We start from the raw sequence: 21,894 nt of genomic DNA, 5'->3' as shown, positions 1-21,894 counted from the left end.
TAGGAAAATAGTATGTCAATAATGCAAAAGGACAATAGTAAATGCTAAATTTTCAGTTAAAGGCAGTTCATCATGGAATTCAGTGATGTCATAATCTAGCTCAGTTCATTCTGTTAAATCAAGCCAATGATATAGCTGGAAATTAAGTGTTCCCAAAAAAGCAAGCTAGAGGAACCAAAACTCCATCGGTGACAGAATGGAGAAAAAAACCTTGGGAGAAACCAGGCTCAGTTGGGGGCCAGTTCTCCTCTGACCAGACGAAACCAGTAGTTCAATTCCAGGCTGCAGCAAAGTCAGATTGTGCAGAAGAATCATCTGTTTCCTGTGGTCTTGTCCTGGTGCTCCTCTGAGACAAGGTCTTTACAGGGGATCTGTATCTGGGGCTCTAGTTGTCCTGGTCTCCGCTGTCTTTCAGGGATGTAGAGGTCCTTTCTAGGTGCTGATCCACCATCTGGTCTGGATACGTACTGGATCCGGGTGACTGCAGTGACCCTCTGATCTGGATACAGACTGGATCTGGTGGCTACGGTGACCTCGGAACAAGAGAGAAACAGACAAATATTAGCGTAGATGCCATTCTTCTAATGATGTAGCAAGTACATCGGGTGTCATGAGTTTTGAGAATGCAGTGGACATGGAGGATTATAATGTAACAAGAGCTCATTCAAATACTGAGGTGCTGAACCATTCAGGGCTTTATAAGTAATGAGCAATATTTTAAAATCTATGTGATGTTTGATAGGGAGCCAGTGCAGTGTTGACAGGACCGGGCTAATATGGTCATACTTCCTGGTTCTAGTAAGAACTCTTGCTGCTGCATTTTGGACTAGCTGTAGTTTGTTTACTAAGCGTGCAGAACAACCACCCAATAAAGCATTACAATAATCTAACCTTGAAGTCATGAACGCATGAATTAATGTTTCTGCATTTGACATTGAGATCATAGATCTGTGACAGTGCGATGAGGACAGAGGACTCAGACGCTGAGGATTAGATGCAAAGAAAGTTTATTCTCCAAAGATAATCAAAACAAAGATAACAAAAAATTGCGAGACAGTCTCTGGGGGAAATCCAACTTCAGTTGGCAATGTGATGCTGACCAGAGGAGTAGAAGAGAAGAGTGCCTAAGTCTCAGCGCTCGCACAGGACCAAAAACCTGAGAGTTGAGTGAAGCAGAGAGGGGCAGTCCTTCTTTTTATACATCCTGGGAGCAGGGAAGACATTCTGAACTCTATTGGTGTTAGACAACACGTTTCAGGACCTACTCATTGTCGAAATCATACTCTAGATTTAATACTGTCACATGGAATTGATGTTGATGGTGTTGAAATTATTCAGCCAAGTGATGATATCTCAGATCATTATTTAGTTCTTTGCAAAATTCATATAGCCAAAATTGTAAATTCTACTTCTTGTTACAAGTATGGAAGAACCATCACTTCTAACACAAAAGACTGCTTTTTAAGTTATCTTCCTGATGTATCCAAATTCCTTAGCATATCCAAAACCTCAGAACAACTTGATGATGTAACAGAAACTATGGACTCTCTCTTTTCTAGCACTTTAAATAAAGTTGCTCCTTTACGCTTAAGGAAGGTTAAGGAAAACAGTTTGACACCATGGTATAATGAGCATACTCGCACCCTAAAGAGAGCAGCCCGAAAAATGGAGCGCAGCTGGACGAAAACAAAACTAGAGGTATTTCGTATTGCTTGGCGGGAAAGTAACATATCCTACAGAAAAGCATTAAAAACTGCTAGATCCGATTACTTTTCTTCTCTTTTAGAAGAAAACAAACATAACCCCAGGTATTTATTCAATACAGTGGCTAAATTAACGAAAAATAAAGCCTCAACAAGTGTTGACATTTCCCAACACCACAGCAGTAATGAGTTTATGAACTACTTTACTTCTAAAATCGATACTATTAGAGATAAAATTGCAACCATTCAGCCGTCAGCTACAGTATCACATCAGACAGTGCACTATAGACCCCCTGAGGAACAGTTCCACTCATTCTCTACCATAGGAGAGGAAGAATTGTATAAACTTGTTAAATCATCTAAACCAACAACATGTATGTTAGACCCTATACCATCTAAGCTCCTGAAAAAGGTGCTTCCAGAAGTCATAGATCCTCTTCTGACTATTATTAATTCCTCATTGTCATTAGGACATGTCCCCAAAACCTTCAAACTGGCTGTTATTAAGCCTCTCATCAAAAAACCACAACTTGACCCCAAAGAACTAGTTAATTATAGACCAATCTCGAATCTCCCTTTTCTGTCAAAGATACTAGAAAAGGTGGTATCCACACAATTATATTCCTTCTTAGAGAAAAATGGTATATGTGAGGATTTCCAGTCAGGATTTATACCGTATCATAGTACTGAGACTGCTCTTCTTAGAGTTACAAATGATCTGCTCTTATCATCTGATCGTGGGTGTATCTCTCTATTAGTTTTATTGGATCTTAGTGCTGCGTATGACACAATTGACCACAACATTCTTTTGCATAGACTTGAATACTTTGTTGGCATCAGTGGAAGTGCATTAGCATGGTTTAAATCGTACTTATATGACCGCCATCAGTTCAGAATCAGAATCAGAATCAGAATCAGAATGAGCTTTATTGCCAGGTATGTTCACACATACGAGGAATTTGTTTTCGTGACAGAGCTCCGCAGTGCAACATAACAGCGACAGAACAAAAAACACAATAAGGAATAAAAATACAAAAAAAATACAAATAGGTGGGTAAGGATTGACAATATACAAATTGACAATGTATGGCAGGTATATTAAAATGAGCATTTATGTATGTACATGTATATTATGTGGAAAAGTTTTAACTGTACGCTAAGTATGTGTGTTGGATAAATAAGTGTATGTGTATATAAATATAAATATAAGTAGTGTAGTGTGTTCCATGTATGTACATGTATATTATGTGCAAAAGATTTAAGTGTACGCTAAGTGTTCGTAGCAGTGAATGAAGATGTATCCTATCGATCACAAGTGCAGTATGGAGTACCTCAAGGCTCAGTACTAGGGCCGCTACTCTTCATGCTTTATATGTTACCCTTGGGAGATATCATCAGGAAACATGGTGTTAGCTTTCACTGTTATGCTGATGATACTCAGCTCTATATTTCTTCGCAGCCCAGTGAAACACACCAATTTGAAAAACTAATGGATGGCATAGTCGATATAAAAAACTGGATGACGAGTAATTTATTACTGGTAAATTCTGAAAAAACAGAGGTGTTAATTATAGGACCTAAAAACTCTGCTTGTAATAACCTAGAACACTGTCTAAGACTTGATGGTTGCTCTGTCAATTCTTCGTCATCAGTTAGGAACCTAGGTGTGCTACTTGATCGCAATCTTTCCTTAGAAAGCCACGTTTCTAGCATTTGTAAAACTGCATTTTTCCATCTCAAAAATATATCTAAATTACGGCCTATGCTCTCAATGTCAAATGCAGAAATGTTAATCCATGCATTTATGACCTCAAGGTTAGATTATTGTAATGCTTTATTGGGTGGTTGTTCTGCACGCTTAGTAAACAAACTACAGCTAGTCCAAAATGCAGCAGCAAGAGTTCTTACTAGAACCAGGAAGTATGACCATATTAGGCGGTCCTGTCAACACTGCACTGGCTCCCTATCAAGCATCACATAGATTTTAAAATATTGCTTATTACTTATAAAGCCCTGAATGGTTTAGCACCTCAGTATTTGAATGAGCTCCTTTTACATTATAATCCTCTACGTCCGCTACGTTCTCAAAACTCAGGCAATTTGATAATACCTAGAATATCAAAATCAACTGCAGGCGGCAGATCCTTTTCCTATTTGGCGCCTAAACTCTGGAATAACCTACCTAACATTGTTCGGGAGGCAGACACACTCTTGCAGTTTAAATCTAGATTAAAGACCCATTCTCTTTAACCTGGCTTACACATAACATACTAATATGCTTTTATTATCCAAATCCGTTAAAGGATTTTTAGGCTGCATTAATTAGGTAAACCGGAACCGGAAACACTTCCCATAACAACCTATGTACTTGCTACATCATTAGAAGAATGGCATCTACGCTAATATTTGTCTGTTTCTCTCTTGTTCCGAGGTCACCGTGGCCACCAGATCCAGTCTGTGTCCAGATCAGAGGGTCACTGCAGTCACCCGGATCCAGTACGTATCCAGACCAGATGGTGGATCAGCACCTAGAAAGGACCTCTACATCCCTGAAAGACAGCGGAGACCAGGACAACTAGAGCCCCAGATACAGATCCCCTGTAAAGACCTTGTCTCAGAGGAGCACCAGGACAAGACCACAGGAAACAGATGATTCTTCTGCACAATCTGACCTAGCTGCAGTCTGGAATTGAACTACTGGTTTCGTCTGGTCAGAGGAGAACTGGCCCCCCAACTGAGCCTGGTTTCTCCCAAGGTTTTTTTCTCCATTCTGTCACCGATGGATTTTCGCTTCCTTGCCGCTGTCGCCTCTGGCTTGCTTAGTTGGGGACACTTCATCTACAGCGATATCGTTGACTTGATTGCAAATAAATGCACAGACACTATTTAACTGAACAGAGATGACATCACTGAATCCAATGATGAACTGCCTTTAACTATCATTTTTGCATTATTGACACTGTTTTCCTAATGAATGTTGTTCAGTTGCTTTGACGCAATGTATTTTGTTTAAAGTGCTATATAAATAAATGTGACATTGACAGAGGTGAGTGTAACACCAGAGAACAAAACAACCAGCACAAAGGACACGAAACACATAGAACACAAAACAATCTACTAATAACAAGGACAAGATGGAAGAGGAATATAAAGGAAAGGGGTAATCAGCGACAGGTGGGGTAGAGGCTGCCAGTGACCAGCCCAGCCCCACTGCCAGCACTGATCACAAGCCGCCGAAAAAAGACATGACATACAGACAGCAGAGGGATCTGTGACAGTACCCCTCCCCTCAGGGATGCCTCCTGGCATCTCCGGAAGACTCACTATGATGCCGATGAAACTGGTCGATGGTAGCACGATCCAGAATGTGGTGAGCCGAAACCCAGCATCTCTCCTCTGGACCGTAACCCTCCCAGTCTACCAGGTATTGGTGAACTCTACCCCTACGCCTTAGTTAACGTACCGTATGTTCTGCCGACCCCTCGATGAGTCTAGGAGGTGGAGTGGGGGGCAGAGGTCTGGGGCTGAAGGGGTGAGCAAATAACGGGCTTGATCTTAGATATATGAAATATCGAGTGAATATTTTTAAGGGGGGGGGGGTTATTTATTTATTTATTTGTATTTTTTGCAAAGGTTGGACAAAGGCACTTTTGTCCATTGCACCTACTGTATGCTGGTAACTGTTATTATCATTCATCAGCATTAATTTATTTCTGTATTCAACTGCCTAGACACTGATGATGAGAAGTTTTCAGGAGCTATTTGGTTCCTTCCCTAGAGGCGTTACAGATAAAAGCTGAGTAACATTAATCAAAGCAGTACAGTACATACAGCGACCGCAGCTCTGCTCGAGTTTACTGTTGTGATTCTTATGGACATTACGCAACTTTAGTTTGGGCAGCTGCAGAAGCTTAAGACATCCTATTCACTATACAGTCTTTAGGAGAATTCATGAAGGATTTTAGCAGAGAGGTTATAATAGATGAAAGATGCAATTAAAGATCTACGTACAGAATTTGCAGGTTAGTTATACAGGAACCTAAACTGTTTTGCGTGAAGTATTTTGGTGGATGATTAGTGCTTACCAACCCCGTTTCTATGATGCACCTGATGAAGTTTCACTGCTAATCTAATTAATAGCATGACCTTGGTGTAATCTCAGATTTTTGTGTTTTTACAGAAATTTGAATGACTTTAGAGGCAATTTCATTTAAATACATTAGGGTTCTTAAAACAATTGAGAGAATATTATTATCTGTTTATTTATTTAACTGACTCTAAATGTTATTTTATGTATCCCATTTAATTTTCAAAGATGTGAGGAGAGAATTTTAAGTGCACCACTAACACACCAAATTAGCAGTGTTCCTCTGAATCCAATGGAGCAAGAGCTTTATTAGACGTGGCAACTGGAGCTCATTCTTTAATTACAGAGACACATGCAGGAGAGAGCAGTTGGACAGAGAAGAGATGCCCCAGTGCTGAACTCAAGATCAGCAGATGAGAGGATGGACTGAGCAGCTATAGGGAGATATCTGGAGGGCAGATGGAGATCATAGAGTTAAAGATCGAATTCATATCGTCTAGCTTGATCAGACGGATAAGATTGAGTTAGAAATACACATTCTGCTGGCATTCCTCCTGTGTGTATTTTAATGGGTTGTTTTAAACTAATTTACCTTCATGAATGAAGCATCTTTTATGCATAGGTTTCTGCTGCTAAAAAAACCTAAAGACAAGCATCAAAGGTAAAGAAGAGCCTGACAGTGCAGGGGGAGAGATGTGTGCAACAATGGTTAAGAGAAAAACATCTTGCACATCTCACACTTGCAGTTTTCATGTAATTTAATTTTATTTTATGTTCATTTGATATGCAAAATCCACACGCCAGCTTTACATTTTTAGCACTTGAAATCTAAGATTTAATCTGAACAGTTTTTATTTTTACCTATGCAGCCCTGCTCAAAAATAAAGAATGTGTCTTTGTTCACTAACCAATCTGGACTGCGGGTGTCAAGTACTAAAAAGTACAAATAGATTAAATAAACCATTCTCACTTAAACGAATTTTAATCTGAAAAGCATTCAGAGGAACTTCTTATCTGATCTCACTTCATGCACCATGTGAATTGGGACTGACTGAAATAATTTCACTGTTAAAATGCTTGACATTGTTAAATCAGAAAGTGTTGCAGTCTCTTTGAGGCAGAATTTTGCACCTTTAAAATTAAAGTTAAAATCGTCAGGACTTCTGCTCTGGCAGAATGTGAAGAGGCGATTAGTTGGTTAGTTGATTTGTCTCAGTGGGAGTAAAAATATCCCAGCATGCTCTGCACACACATTATATACCAGTGACAATCAATGGCAGAATTCAAACACGAAATGCATGCCAAATTAGATATTAATGTGTAAACAGCACAACAAATGGATGTGTGAAATATTCCAATAGAAAGGTGACAGGCTGAATGCCCAGTCATTTGTTCAATCCAGGCACTTTCATAGAACATCAATAAGAAGTCTCAGTCATCATTTATTTTAGTGGTTACAAATATAACCTGAGAATATTACCACCACTGAACATCCTGCTTTTGTGGGAATGATGAAGAAACATGCACATACACCAATACTAGAGAAATACAAAGACTAGCTTAAGACAAATACAAGTCAACACCAAAGCTTTGTCAATCAAATGCTTAAAGTAAACATGGAATCTAAATTTACTAAATTATTTGAAACATTCCTGCTTTCAGTTCCTCATAGATAAAATCACAAAATGCGTCAGATCATGAAGGTATAAAGAGGCATGAATGCTGTTTCACGTAGACTTTGAAGTGACTCCGCGGTAACATTTTTCTCTCTTCTAGGACTTTGCAACCTTAACAGTGTTCTGAGACACATCAGTTTAGCAGGATTCTGTTAAAGTGAATCTCTGTCAGCTTCATTCATTACGTGTCAGGTAAGCAAATGCATGAACAGTTATAGGCTTGTTAGGGCAGTGTGTTTTCCTTATCTGTTGGAAGTCATTAACACAGCAGTACATTCATTCTGTTAATTATTAACTAACATCGAACATGATAAAATTAAACATAATCTGAAACAGTAGCATACTACAATAGTTTTTTCTTCTTTCATTGAACATTTAAATCATTGAAAACCAAGTAGATTAGGCAAGGTGTTAAAAGGGCTTTTTCAGATAAATGGTGTTGGCATTAAAAAGGAACTATATTTGCAATTAAATAGCGGCTAATTGGAGAATAAAATGAAGAGATTAAAATTAAAACCCAACTCATCAGAATTGTAATTAGGAAATGAGACATACTCTATCTTCAGTCTAATCAGTTGTGTGTCTGACCTGAGTAAAACATGCTGTAACAAACACACAACGCACATATGTACACAACTCTTTATCAAAGCATCAAATTGAAAAAAATCTTTCCCCATTCTTCTACTAAAAGGACGTTTGTTGCTTTAGTGTTTTTTTGTTCTTTTTTTCCATTTTTATTTTATTTATCTTTACAAACTGGCATAGTATGCAAAGTAAATGTAATTGTTAAGAAGGAAGTTTAGCATTTTGCAATTATTGACTACTGTCATACCATTATTCTCCACTTACATTTCTCTCGGATGAAAATAATGAAGCTAGCAAAATGTTGTAAAAGCTTACATCCACATAGTTTCATTAGAGATGTGTGTTTCCTTGCTGGTAGTCTCCAGATTCTGGGTCACGTATGTTCACACCTGGTGACCTCGGGAAACGGTGTTTGCTCCTGCAGAACCCCCTGTGGAGGAGTCTGACCGGATCGACCCAACGCCACAGAATTCTTCTGTAATTCCACTCCAAACCCAGGTGGTGTGCTCTTCAACTGTCTCCTGTACTGCACAAAGCTGCACGTCTTCAGAACAATGGCGAGGATGTTCTTAGCCATGAGTATCCCAGACACTCTGTTGTCCTTATAAAGGAGCATATTCCCTCCACGGATGAAGAGAGTGATGATGTTAATAGTCACCAAACTCAGAATGGGGTAGAGCATCATCTTGTGAGGACTGATGTTGATGCCTTGCATGCTGATCTCACTCAGAGACACGCAAGGCAGCACTAAAAGAAGAATATAACAGTAGAAAAACATCAGTCCCTCAGCCCAGAGTGGAAGCCCTTTCTTCTGCGGCTCCCACAGGTTGGCCTGGATGTCCAGAACATCCAGCAGATCCATCACCACCCAGAACAAACGGTTTCTGATCTCCTCCTTCTTCTTGAAAGCCTTCACATACTCCATGTGGTCGATGGCGACCAGGATCACGAAAAGAACGGGTATACTGATGGAAAGCAAGAGCGTCAGAGCTTTCCGAGCCAATGCGTCCAGGCTCTTACGGTCAGATTTGTAGTTCTGGTAAACAAAATACACCTTAATCTCCATGACGAAGATGTAAAGAAACCAAAGTATCATGGCGTAGCCTCGTTTTGCCATCCTTACTTCAGCCCCGACCCACACTGCCACATACCGCAGCACGATGAGGAAGCAGAGGTCTCCCACCGTCACCATGATGCAGATGCCAATCTTCTGTGGGCCGTGGTTCTGCTCCACCAGGTAGGCGTCCATCAGTGCCATGCTGCTCATGATGATGATGGTGGATAAGCAAACATGTGGCTTGTTGGTGGGAGGCGGTGGAACCATCCTGCTGACCTCTTCCCTGAACCAAGAGGACTCAGAGTCTTCTGCTCCTCAATGCTGCTCCCATGGAGATCCAGGACTCACTAGCTGGACACAAACAAGTCACCAAGATGAAATCTAAATTTTGAAACTATCTTCCCAGATCACTCTGTTTTGCCAATAACATATCTGAATTCAAATCGCTGATCAAAACTAATTTGTTTTCAGAATTTTACCTTTCTTAAGTTTGACTTCTGTTTACTCTGTCTTATGTTGTATTATCTATATATTACACTCTGGATGTCCAATGTTTGCTTTACTTTCTGTATTATTGTTTGATGTTATCCTCACATTTATACTGTTTATTGTAAAGTGTCCTTGAGCTCTAGAAAGGCACTATATAAATAAAACATAATTATTTATTATTATAAGATGCAAGTCCCAATATACGCAAACCATCAAAACCAATATGTTTAGGGTACAATGGACCCTTTTCACTGTGACTGTGATCATGCTTTTAACGGACATCAGCATTGTACTGCGGGAAGTAGGGATACTGAGGGTGTCAGAAAACTAGTTAATTTTCTAGCTGAATTAATAAATAATTCAAATATCTCCTTACTATTTCCTCCCCGACACATTCATGGTAATTATTTATATTTTTTTAGCTACTTTAAAAAACAAATCTCTGGACGGGGCAGCCCTCGTTTTAATCCAGTCCTCTTTTTTTATTATAACTCTTCCATCTTGTTATTTGGGCAAATGAGAATGCAAAAAAATATTTTTTGCGGTACTCTCCCATTCACTGCTGTTTAAGTTAACACAACTATGACAACTTCTGCTGCTGAGAAACCCGGAAATGTGAAAAAGGTCCATCTTTCAAGAATTTCTAGTCTGACAGTATTTTGGCCACTGTCCAGATCTTCAAAGCTGCATCAAAAAGGTCTTGTTTTGTTCCCATTAGCCAGATACATACAGTGCTGGCCAAAATGGTTTTAAGTCAGTTATTTCTATCTTTTGCTGTAGTGTGTCTGTAGGAAATATCAGTTTACATTTCCAAGCTTTTATTTTGCCTTTAATTGTAATAATTCAGTAAGAATTTTGTTTACTCCGCGCAGATGTGATCCGATCATTATCAGTCTGTCTGGAGTGACATGAAGAAACAGAACAAACTGAGACAGACTCAATCAAGAATAAGAGAAAATCATGACGTTTGCCAAGTATGGTAACCCATACTCAGAATTGGTACTCTGCATTTAACCCATCCAAGTGCACACACACACATCAGTGAGAAGTGAACACACACCCAGAGTCAGTCATGGGTATTGAGGGAGGAAGAGAGCACTGTTTATTCATTGAAGTGTCTCTGAGACACAGTTCTGGATTGAGTCCGTCTCAGTTTGTTCTGTTTCTTCATGTCACTCCAGAAAGACTGATGATTATCAAATCTTAAAACCATTTTTTGTTTTTGCTACTATTGTCTATTCATTTTGGAAACCACCGACATCTATGGGTGAATTTAATGCACTTTCTAAAAAATAACATTTAAAAGAAAATTTAGAAACCAACTGGACACCTACCTTATCCTCTGTCTGAAATTCATCGTAACGATGAGTTGTGGACCGTCCTCACGCATGTGCTCGGTGAGACCAAATTAGGACAGTAATCCACATGTAAAGTGACAGAAAACACACGCAGATCTCCCCTGGTTCTGCAGTATCCTCCGGTCAGGCATGTCTCTTCATATCACAGCCCCCAAATCCCCAATGCCTCAGATGTAATCCACTTAAGTTTGGAGTGTGCAGAGAAGGCTGCTGTAGACGTCTCAGAGGGGATTTTGATTTCAGCACAGGAGAAAAAATCTAACTAAAGCTAAACCGACTATTTTGTGCTTCAGACTAAAAACTTACAGCAAGAGCAGATGTGTTATTCTAGATGAAAGTCAACTTACTGTAGCGTTAACCCATTGGGGTGTGCTGATGATTGCTCCAGTGGTTCATGTGTGTTTGCTGCTTTTTCCTGTGAATACAGATGCCGTCGGATTCGATGTGTCCTGAATGTTCACCACCTCAGATCTGAGCGAGAAGCTGCTGTCAGCTGTGCATCGTTGCTCCAGTCTCAGCTCTGAGCCACGCCGCATCAGGAATATCAGGAATAATGCTGGAATCCAGTCTCTCTCTCTTTCCATATGTGTGTTAATTAGGTGTGTGTGTGCTTGCATCTCCCCCTCCTCCTCTCCTCAGACACTGACACAATGTGGCTCCTTCAATTCTAGCTCTCTCTCTCTCTTTTCTCTCTCTCATGCTCTGTCTCCTTCTGATTCAGATTCAAATAACATTGTTTTGACTCAGTAAATATCCCTAATTTTGTTGTTTATTGGCAAAAACATTAAATATGAATAAATACACACAAATAACAACAAAGTACCAATAAAGATGTGAGCGAGAGGAGAATGATATGAAAGGGGGCTGGTTCTTTAATACTGTGGGGGGTCACTGAGTTTTAAATGCTTTCAGAATCTGACTGCTCATTGAAGTATTTTTATCATTTGTGAATGTTTGCCTGACTCTCCACTGCATGCATTATTTGTAGATATAGAGCAGATGTTTGATTTAAGTGACACAGCAGCTGCAGATCATTCCAGACTGAATGCAGGTTTATTGGTGTAGATGTTGAATAACGTCTGTTTGTCTCACGCAACGCTTTTGAAGCTGTTAGATAGCTGTTATCAGTGCTTGATTCCTGATGAATCAGAGACATGACCGACATCCACAGATTTAACTACGGTTGATTTAAATTTAGTGCTGCTTTCTTTATCATTTCATTCAACATTCCATCAGATCCAGATGTTAAGTCTAATGGATTTTAGTTATCTTTGATTATAATTACTGTTGATTGATATTGTGCTTTTGTGGTTCAGAGTGTATGTTTGGATTCTTTGGTGTGTTTCACAATAGAATATATGAATCTCTCTGTGTTTCTGAATAGACAGTATTCTGAGATTTTCATGAACGTCTAGACATGGAACTTGGATGCATATAAGATTTAGTCAAGGTTTCCTGGACAACTTTTTTCTATTATCTGTATATGCATTCTGTCAGAAAGTGGAGCTCTGTCTCAGTTTTATTATGATTTCAACCTCTCTTCCAATGACAGACATGTTTTCCAGTGTCTACTGGTTCCTATAGATCCAATATATGATGTGTCTTGGTTGTGTCTCTATAGTGGGTTTGCACCTGCTCAGTGTTGTATCTGTTACTGCACTGGCACTTACTGCACTGCCCTGTTAGTTTCTAGCATTTGTAAAACTGCATTTTTCCATCTCAGAAATATATCTAAATTGTGGCCTATGCTCTCAATGTCAAATGCAGAAATGTTAATCCATGCATTTATGACCTCAAGGTTAGATTATTGTAATGCTTTATTGGGTGGTTGTTCTGCACGCTTAGTAAACAAACTACAGCTAGTCCAAAATGCAGCAGCAAGAGTTCTTACTAGAACCAGGAAGTATGACCATATTAGCCCGGTCCTGTCAACACTGCACTGGCTCCCTATCAAGCATCGTATAGATTTTAAAATATTGCTTATTACTTATAAAGCCCTGAATGGTTTAGCACCTCAGTATTTGAATGAGCTCCTTTTACATTATAATCCTCTACGTCCGCTATGTTCTCAAAACTCAGATCCTTTTCCTATTTGGCGCCCAAACTCTGGAATAACCTACCTAACATTGTTCAGGAGGCAGACACACTCTTGCAGTTTAAATCTAGATTAAAGACCCATCTCTTTAACCTGGCTTACACATAACATACTAATATGCTTTTAATATCCAAATCCATTAAAGGATTTTTAGTGTCCATTAATTAGGTAAACCGGAACCGGGAACACTTCCCATAACACCCGATGTACTTGCTACATCATTAGAAGAATGGCATCTACTTTAATATTAGTCTGTTTCTCTCTTATTCTGAGGTCACCGTGGCCACCAGATCCAGTCTGTGTCCAGATCAGAGGGTCACTGCAGTCACCCGGATCCAGTACGTATCCAGACCAGATGGTGGATCAGCACCTAGAAAGGACCTCTACATCCCTGAAAGACAGCGGAGACCAGGACAACTAGAGCCCCAGATACAGATCCCCTGTAAAAACCTTGTCTCAGAGGAGCACCAGGACAAGACCACAGGAAACAGATGATTCTTCTGCACAATCTGACTTTGCTGCAGCCTGGAATTGAACTACTGGTTTCGTCTGGTCAGAGGAGAACTGGCCCCCCAACTGAGCCTGGTTTCTCCCAAGGTTTTTTTCTCCATTCTGTCACCGATGGAGTTTCGGTTCCTTGCCGCTGTCGCCTCTGGCTTGCTTAGTTGGGGACACTTCATCTACAGCGATATCGTTGACTTGATTGCAAATAAATGCACAGACACTATTTAACTGAACAGAGATGACATCACTGAATTCAATGATGAACTGCCTTTAACTATCATTTTGCATTATTGACACACTGTTTTCCTAATGAATGTCATTCAGTTGCTTTGACGCAATGTATTTAGTTTAAAGCGCTATATAAATAAATGTGACTTGACTTGACTTGACTGAGAGTCTGTCATGTTGTTTTGTATTTTTAGGGTCAGAAGAACCTGCTGCTGCCTGTAGACAACATTACGTCTCACAGAGAGAGGAAGAGATGCTGCTTATGATGGATCCGTCCTATTGATTGAGAGAAAGCCATTGAATTAGACCAGAGGGACAGCAGGGCATGAAGGAACTGATGCTGAGAGGAATATAGAGTCAGGAAATGATGGCAGAGACTATGAGAGTGAGTGGGAGGACAAATAAAGGGAGGGATACTGTGTGCTCTTTTATAGTTCTGAAGCAAAGTGAATGATCTATTCACTGTCGTACACAGATTCTTGAGTCTGTGGGCCCTATTTCAATGATCTAAATGAAAAGTGTAATGCGCACGGCGCAGGTGCACTCAGGGCGTTTCCAAATCCACTTTTGCTATTTTAACAACGGAAAAACGTTTGGCGCGCCCGAGCGCATGGTCTAAACGGGTTGTCCCTATTCTCTTAATGAGTAATGGGTGTGTTTTGGGCGTAACGTGCAATAATACAAATCAGAGTGTCATCTTCCATTTCCTTTAAGAGCAATTTGCGCTCATGCCATGACGGATTTGCTATTTACACGGCGGAATTTGGAAAGCGCAAAGAGAGAACGCGTCTACGAGATGAAATGGAGCTGCTACATATCCCCTGTCAGAAACCTCGTATGTATGATACATACGATGCCTATCCATTATGACATGTAGGCATATATATATATATATATATATATATATATAGCCTACAAAAAAATCTTCATTGCAATCCTTTATTTTTTAATACTTGGCATGTTTGTGTGCTGCTGTTCATCCCTGTGTTTAAAAAGCAGCGTGTACGCTCTTTAAATAACAAAGAAAAAGCATTGCGCCAGACTTTAGACCAGGTTTGAGCTGGTCTATACCACAGTCTATTTTCAGCTCCTTAAAATAGCAGTGTGCCTGAACACACCTCTTTTTTTAGACCAGCACGCACATGTGTATGGTAAGTTCTGTTTTGTTTGTTGTTTTCTGAGTTAAGTCTATGAAATAAGTATTTCTTGTTTTGTTTTGTTTTTCTGCTCCATACAAAGCATGTTTAACAGCAAAAACAAAAAAAGTGATTGGACACTTTGAGTGGCTCTTCGTAAGCGAGGGTTTCTTGATCAAAAAGATCAACAAGCGTTCAGTCAGAAGCACTGCAGGACTCTTTAAGGTTTAAGGTCTGTCCTCGGTTGATGTCAGTCTGTTCATGGTGAGAGAGAGTTATTTCTGTGTGCAGTGAAGGTTAAAGGTTTAGTTCAGAGAGCAGCAGCTTCCCTTCAGGCTTTAGACAGGCATTGTATCATCGCAGGTCATTAAAGGCTCACTGAAGAACCAGGAAGCGCCAAGCATCGCTGCCTTTAGAATCCCTAGGTTTCAGTACGCTTTAGACAAGCACTTGCTTTGTCCCACTGGTGCACACTAAGCGCATAAGACGTCCTCTCTACTAAGGCTTTGTTTATATAACAGGGCAAACCTTGGATCTTTTCACGTCCAAGCCGCAGACTAAGAAAGACATACTGGATTTTAATATGGTGGGAAATACCCAAAACACCACAAGGCTTTCTCTTTCAGACTCTTGATCTAGCTTTGATGTCTATTTTTATTTTAGCCAACATGATCTAAAACCACATACAACTGAAGGAAAATACCAGCAGTTTATCATTTAAAGGGTTAGTTCACCCAAAAATGAAAATTATATCATTAATGACCCTCATGTCGTTCCAAACCCGTGAGACCTCTGTTTATCTTCGGGACACATGTGACATGTGGTAAGAGGTAAGGTAAGAAAAACATCTTCAAAATAGTCCATGTGACATCAGAGGGTCAGTTAGAATTTGTTGTTGCTTCAAAATATTCTAACTGACCCTCTGATGTCACATGGACTATTTTGAAGATGTTTTTCTTACCTTTCTGGACATGGACAGTAGACCGTACACACAGTATCAATGGAGGGACTGAGAGCTTTCTGACTTATCTAAAATATCTTAAACTGTGTCCCGAAGATGGACTGAAAAAAAAAAACATGTTATTGTAAGGGTTGCAAGGTCTGCGAAAAAGACAAGTTCAAGTAGCCAAATTGGCAACACTAATTACTGTCAGCAGATTTTATTTATTTTTATTATTTAGTTATTAACTTGCATCTGCTGGTCATGGTGGTGTTCGTGGCCACCCATGTGCAGAATAACACAGTTTAGCTCTCTTTTGAGTATGCATGCTTATAAACAATGTTTTCATCTTCGGGTTAGTACTTTTATAAGTGTGTTGACATGAACAACTGCCATGTAAGTGGTGCAGAAATCCTGTTTGGTTTAGCTAGCTAAACAGTTTTAGGACTCTCTCTATTTTTGAGATAATATAAAGTGTGAAAGCTTAATTACAGAAGAGAGGCAGACAGATTCATCCAGGACACTGTGAACATGATGCTTCTGAAGTTTGTTTGTAGCTCTATTCTGTTTGTACGTTTAATTTATTTAATGTTGCAAATGCTAATTACCATCTACTTTTGGGAAAGTATACAAAGGTCAATTATAAAAACCTTTTGGATTCCTTAATGTATTAGTTAAGCCTAATTTATTTATTACTTGATCTTCAAGATGTATTCTCTGATCTAATGCAATAATGCAAATTAATAAACCACAAGTGAAACTATTAAAGACAGCACAAGCTACCACAGAGAAGCTGCTGTTTTCAGTACAGATTTAACTGTGATAAATATTTCTCTCTGTATCTAGATTAGATTGTTTACAGCTGTCATATTTGCTGTGAATTAACAAGAAATGTGGGGCTTTGTGTTGCATCTTTATTTATGTCAAGACTAATAGCTGTATCATCCAGCCTAGCCAGTGAAATGAGTAATGTGTGAGTGTTAATGACAACATGTATGAGGGAAACACAAAACAATGAAGATAAAGTGAACTGTCTTTTAGTCTCTGGCATTGTGATTTGCAGGTGTCTGGAGCCCAGAGAAAAATAAATAAATAAATAAAATAAATTATATCCGTTTTGTGAATTGGCCCTGGAGTCAGCAAGAATGCAGGAAGATGACAAATTTACATCACCAAAGACAATTTGTACATGGAGCATAACAGCAAAATAGGCTCATAAATCACATTAGCAGCGGCCCTGAGTGCCATCGATAACCTCACGGCAAAACAAATGGGGACATTAAAGCCTCTAGTATGGCATATATAAGGGCAGGACCCCTGGAGAGAGAACAAGGAAAGGGTCATCAGGTAAGGACAGTCAAAAACAGTTTCATTCTGTTTAATAGGATGTCTGAACCATCTCTGCATGATGTTCAGTGTAGCAGGCTAAAAAAGGGTGACCATATGAGCCATTTTCCCAGGACGCGTCCTTGCCAGGATTTTTATATTGCCTAAAATATCCAGATTTTGTCTGTTTGTGCTGTGCAGACCGATCATTGTATGACATTGATAAGAGCTATAGAGAGCAGAGTAGATGGCTCCTTATGCATTAAAATCACTCTCTTGGTACTTTGGTGTCATAGAATGATCTGTGCGCAGTGATGCTTCAAGTTGAATGAACGAACAAACACCTAAATGTGTATTTGCATTACTTTGATCGTTCTCTCTAGATCTCACCTTCTCACACACCACGACTGGTTTATTATGTACCATACCTGCATGTTATTGGTCAAACTACTTTGGATGTTTTAAGCAATATAGAAATCCTGTCAAGGACGTGTCCTGGGAAAATGGCTCATATGGTCACCCTAGGCTAAAACATTCTAAAAGTTTTCAAAATAAACATTCAAATAATGTTTTATTTTGGGTAAAAATTGGTAAAATGGAAGAAGCATTTTTGTATTCTTTAAATAATGTTAGAATCATGCCAATAAATATGGATATTTAAATGTGTTAGAGACATTTCTGAATGATGTTCCCACAGTGGATTTGTAACCCCAGGTGAAAAAGTGCACGTCCATAATATAATTAAAGTGCTCTATTTATGCGCACTAATTCTGTACTTATTATACTAAACAATGATTCTTTAGTACTTCTTAAGAGAAATGTAAGATCAGCTAAGTGTGCACAAATTTTGGGACACCATGCATATGAACTAAAATGCACTTTTAACATACTATCTAAATGTATTTAGTCACCACTTGTAGTACATTTGAACCATCTTTCATACACTAGTACACTGAAGTGTACTACAAGTGCTGACTAAATACATATCCCGCTGTGGACATTATTCTGATAATGAAGTGTTTCTGGACTTTGACTGGTGCTTGTTAGTAGTTGATATATTCTTAATTCACACAATTCTTGCTGTATTCTGCCTTGATTTCAAAGCAATACACTGAGTTTTGATTTATTGAGTACAATCCAGGAAGGATTTCACCATTAGCACAGAAAAACATTAGCCTCTGCCTGGAGCTCCGACACACAGTCATAATTGAACAGCGATAAATCACACGCTAAGATACTGAGGAGAGACAAGTCCCCCAGGCTGACACATTTTTCACCAGCTAATAGTTTAGTGGGAGTTTCAGATGAAAGACATGCTACCCTCCAAGCAGCTGAGATGCTTTATCATTGTTTGGATTCAGATCTGTGTGCCGTCAGGACAGGATCCAGATTACTGTCTGTCCATGTGTTTCCTCCAGTTCTGTAATGGTTAAAGACCATAATACTGTTTCAGAGCCTGGTGAACTGCCTTGCATAAGCAGCTCCTTTTCAAGCCAGGGTGACACTTTTGTTTGGGTTAAGATTACTGGATACTCAACTCAATCTAGTGTTTGATGTTATTGCCATGATAGTATAACCCTGTGTGTCTGTGTGTGTGTGTGTGTGTGTGTGTGTGTGTGTCTGTGTGTGTGTCTGTGTGTGTGTGTGTGTGTGTGTGTGTGTGTGTGTGTGTGTGTGTGTGTGTGTGTGTGTGTGCGCGCACACACTTTGGATGGGTTAAATGCAGAGCACGAATTCTGAGTATGGGTCAACATACTTGGCTGAATGTCACGTCGTCAAATATGTAAGTCTTCAACTGCAATATGCAGATCTTCTGAGCCCAACTCTACCAGCCTCCCACTCTCTTATCAGGGATGTAATCATTAACACAATTAATTTAGTTAATGCAAAATTACTGAAGTACAATTTTCTTTTCTTTTTAATCCTAACCCAAGTTTGCTTCTCTGCTTGCGATCAGATCATTTTAAGCTGCTAAACTCTGGGAAAGCTTTCAGTCCAATGATCCAGGAAGTGAACCCTTACCAAAAAGTAGTATACTTCAAGTTTAAGTTTATTTGTTTATTTTTAACTAAAGTAAAGTTCAAGTATATTTTTAAGTATACTTTATGTAGCAAGTATACAAATATTTTTTCTTTCAAATATGCTTATACGGGCTCCTTTGGTGTCCTTTTTTAGTTTCTAAGTGTCCTTTTTTGGAAAGACATCTAAATTTATCTTGAACAAACGCTTGCAAAAAATACAGATTTTTGAGATTTACCCTTTAATCTTTTGGTTTAATTTGTTGGATATAGCAAATGATGACAAAATAAACATTTGAAACAAGATAAATGGTCTATGCTTAATTTCATGAAGTGTGCGATTAATCGCGATTAAACACAGAAAAAGGGTGTTATTATTATTATTATTATTATTGACAGCCCTAAAATAAATATTTATATTTTTGCTGTTTTTGCCTTTATTTAGATAGGCCAGTACTGTAAGTCTTAGATCAGCTCTGATATCAGTGTGCAGAGATTTTTAATTGTGGTGCTGATCCACATCCTTCAATGAATCAGTTTTTTTTTTCTCTCAATACAGCTCTAATTAAAGCATTCATGCATGAGGAACTCAGGGCTCATTGTTCAGAGGGGATGTATCCTTTAATGCCCTGTTCTGGAATGTTCTTCAGCCCCAGATCTGCTCGTTTGGATGGGCTGTGTGCTGAAGTTAGTATGGCTCAGTGGCTTGAGAAATGAAACTCTTAGATCCTGTATTTGTGGCATCAGGCCCAACTGAGTGCTCAGTGTTCACGTGTTTCTCAAACGTCCTTCACTTTAAAAGCAGAGAAGCATGTTTATTACCTGTGTATTTTCCGGAATCACAGTGTTAAATAGGCTCTTCAGTCACAGGTGTCAACATCACCTACACAGTAAACAGATCAAAGCACAAAGCTTGAATCCATAAAATATATTACACACAATGCTTATGTAGCATTCAGAATGAATCCCTAAATTTAACTCAATTAAAAATTAAAATGGAATCATAAATATGCTGTGATTATTGTTTTTAAAAAAATGGTCCATTAGGCATTTAGGCTTTGTGCAGAGTCTCAAAATCTTGTCCTCCATCAAGTCTGGTTTGTCTTTATTTTGCTAATGGATTACATTACATGTGAACCCATAAAATATACATTTTTTATATAAGTGTGATCAAGAAGTTAGTTCTGTTCTGTTCTTGCTCTTTTTGTTGATGTGTTCGAATATGAATGAAATACTTCTATGTTCAATTACTTTCAGGAAATGTATCCTCGTCATTCCAATTCAATAAAGTTTTTAGGATAAATATTGTTTTGAAGCCTCTTTACACAAATTCAAATCAAGCAATTCAAATTTCAGTTCAACATAATGTGGATGTGGCCACTCAGTTCACAGTCACACTCATGAATTAAAATAAAACAGATTCTTAAATGGCGAATGTTTCCCAACACTGATATACACAGATGCAGAGTTTAGATGTTTTAGGGTCAAGTCAAGTCAAGTCACCTTTATTTATATAGCGCTTTAAACAAAATACATTGCGTCAAAGCAACTGAACAACATTCATTAGGAAAACAATGTGTCAATAATGCAAAAACATTATATGGTGTGGGTGTCCTGTGTGCATACGTGTGCGTCTGCATGTCTGTGCGAGAGAGAAAGTGTGTGTGAGTGTGTGTGGTGAGGGAGAGAAAGTGCGTGTGTATGAGGTTGTGTGAGTGTGTGTGAGAGTGTGGGCATGTTTTTGTGTCATATCAGGACACAACTCTGTATAATGACATGGGTATGACACAGGTATTACAAGGAGAGGGTGATTTATGAGGGACATAACCCATGTCCCCATTTTTCAAAACGCTTATAAATCATACAGAATCCGTTTTTTTGAGAAAGTAAAAATGCACAAAGTTTCCTGTGAGGGTTAGGGTTAGGTGTAGGGTTGGTGTAGGGCCATAGAATATACAGTTTGTACAGTATAAAAACCATTACACCTATGGGATGAACACACTTTACACAAAAACATTTACATTACATTTAATCATTTAGCAGACGCTTTTATCCAAAGCGACTTACAAATGAGAAGAGAGAGGGAGAGAGAGAGAGAGAGATGGTGTGTGTGTTTGTGTGTGTGTGTGCGTGATTGTCTGTGTGTCAAGACTAAAGCGGTGGTAATGAGGCCAACACCTGCCAAAAGCATCACTCAAACAGAGACAGAGTATGACATTATGAGGATGAAGGAAAACTCACACAGGAGCATCTGCAGTGCTGACATGGGACAGAAGGAGTGAAGCAGAGGTAAAAGATGCTTCAGGCTGAAGGAGGAGAGAAACTAGGAAGGGGTGCGGCAGAATTGAAGCACACCATTTATGTCTCTCATTTATCCCTTTAAGGCTGGATCTTGAATTAACCCTACTGAGAAATTTTATGCATAGATGCTTTGAACATGAAGGCTGTTCCTAAAGATGCTGCAGATTAAGTTAATTTCCAATTTTTGGCCAGGTTCTAAGACAGCATTGCATGAGAAATCATAATCCCAGAATGCAACAATCTCAGTGAAAAGATCTGTTATTTTCTATGCTCATCAGAGTATTGCATTATCTGAGAAAAGACCAAGAAGAATGTTAATTTCAATGTGACATTTTTGAACACCGATTTGAGCAGGACTATTTGTATGATGCACTTGTAAAGCATTTAAATG

General features: G+C 39.0%; 1 protein-coding gene across 1 annotated transcript; it reads right to left on the bottom strand.

The window, feature by feature from the left end:
- Window positions 1-7,212: 7,212 nt before the first annotated feature.
- LOC132156448 (transmembrane protein 121-like) lies at window positions 7,213-11,525 on the bottom strand. The gene is made up of 2 exons (XM_059565444.1): window positions 10,932-11,525; window positions 7,213-9,459 (listed from the first exon to the last, which is right to left on the bottom strand). The coding sequence occupies exon 2, from the start codon at window positions 9,373-9,375 to the stop codon at window positions 8,425-8,427; it is 951 nt and encodes a 316-aa protein (XP_059421427.1). The 5' UTR covers window positions 9,376-9,459; window positions 10,932-11,525; the 3' UTR covers window positions 7,213-8,424.
- Between the last annotated feature and the right edge of the window lie 10,369 nt (window positions 11,526-21,894).

The sequence above is a fragment of the Carassius carassius genome, chromosome 14, assembly GCF_963082965.1.
Source record: "Carassius carassius chromosome 14, fCarCar2.1, whole genome shotgun sequence".
In the NCBI taxonomy this organism is placed as follows: domain Eukaryota; kingdom Metazoa; phylum Chordata; class Actinopteri; order Cypriniformes; family Cyprinidae; genus Carassius; species Carassius carassius.
This window is presented reverse-complemented; position numbering and strand designations above follow the sequence as displayed.

Excerpts from the sequence above, each read along its gene's own strand:
- LOC132156448 (XM_059565444.1), bottom strand. The coding sequence starts at position 9,375 with ATGGTTCCACCGCCTCCCACCAACAAGCCACATGTTTGCTTATCCACC.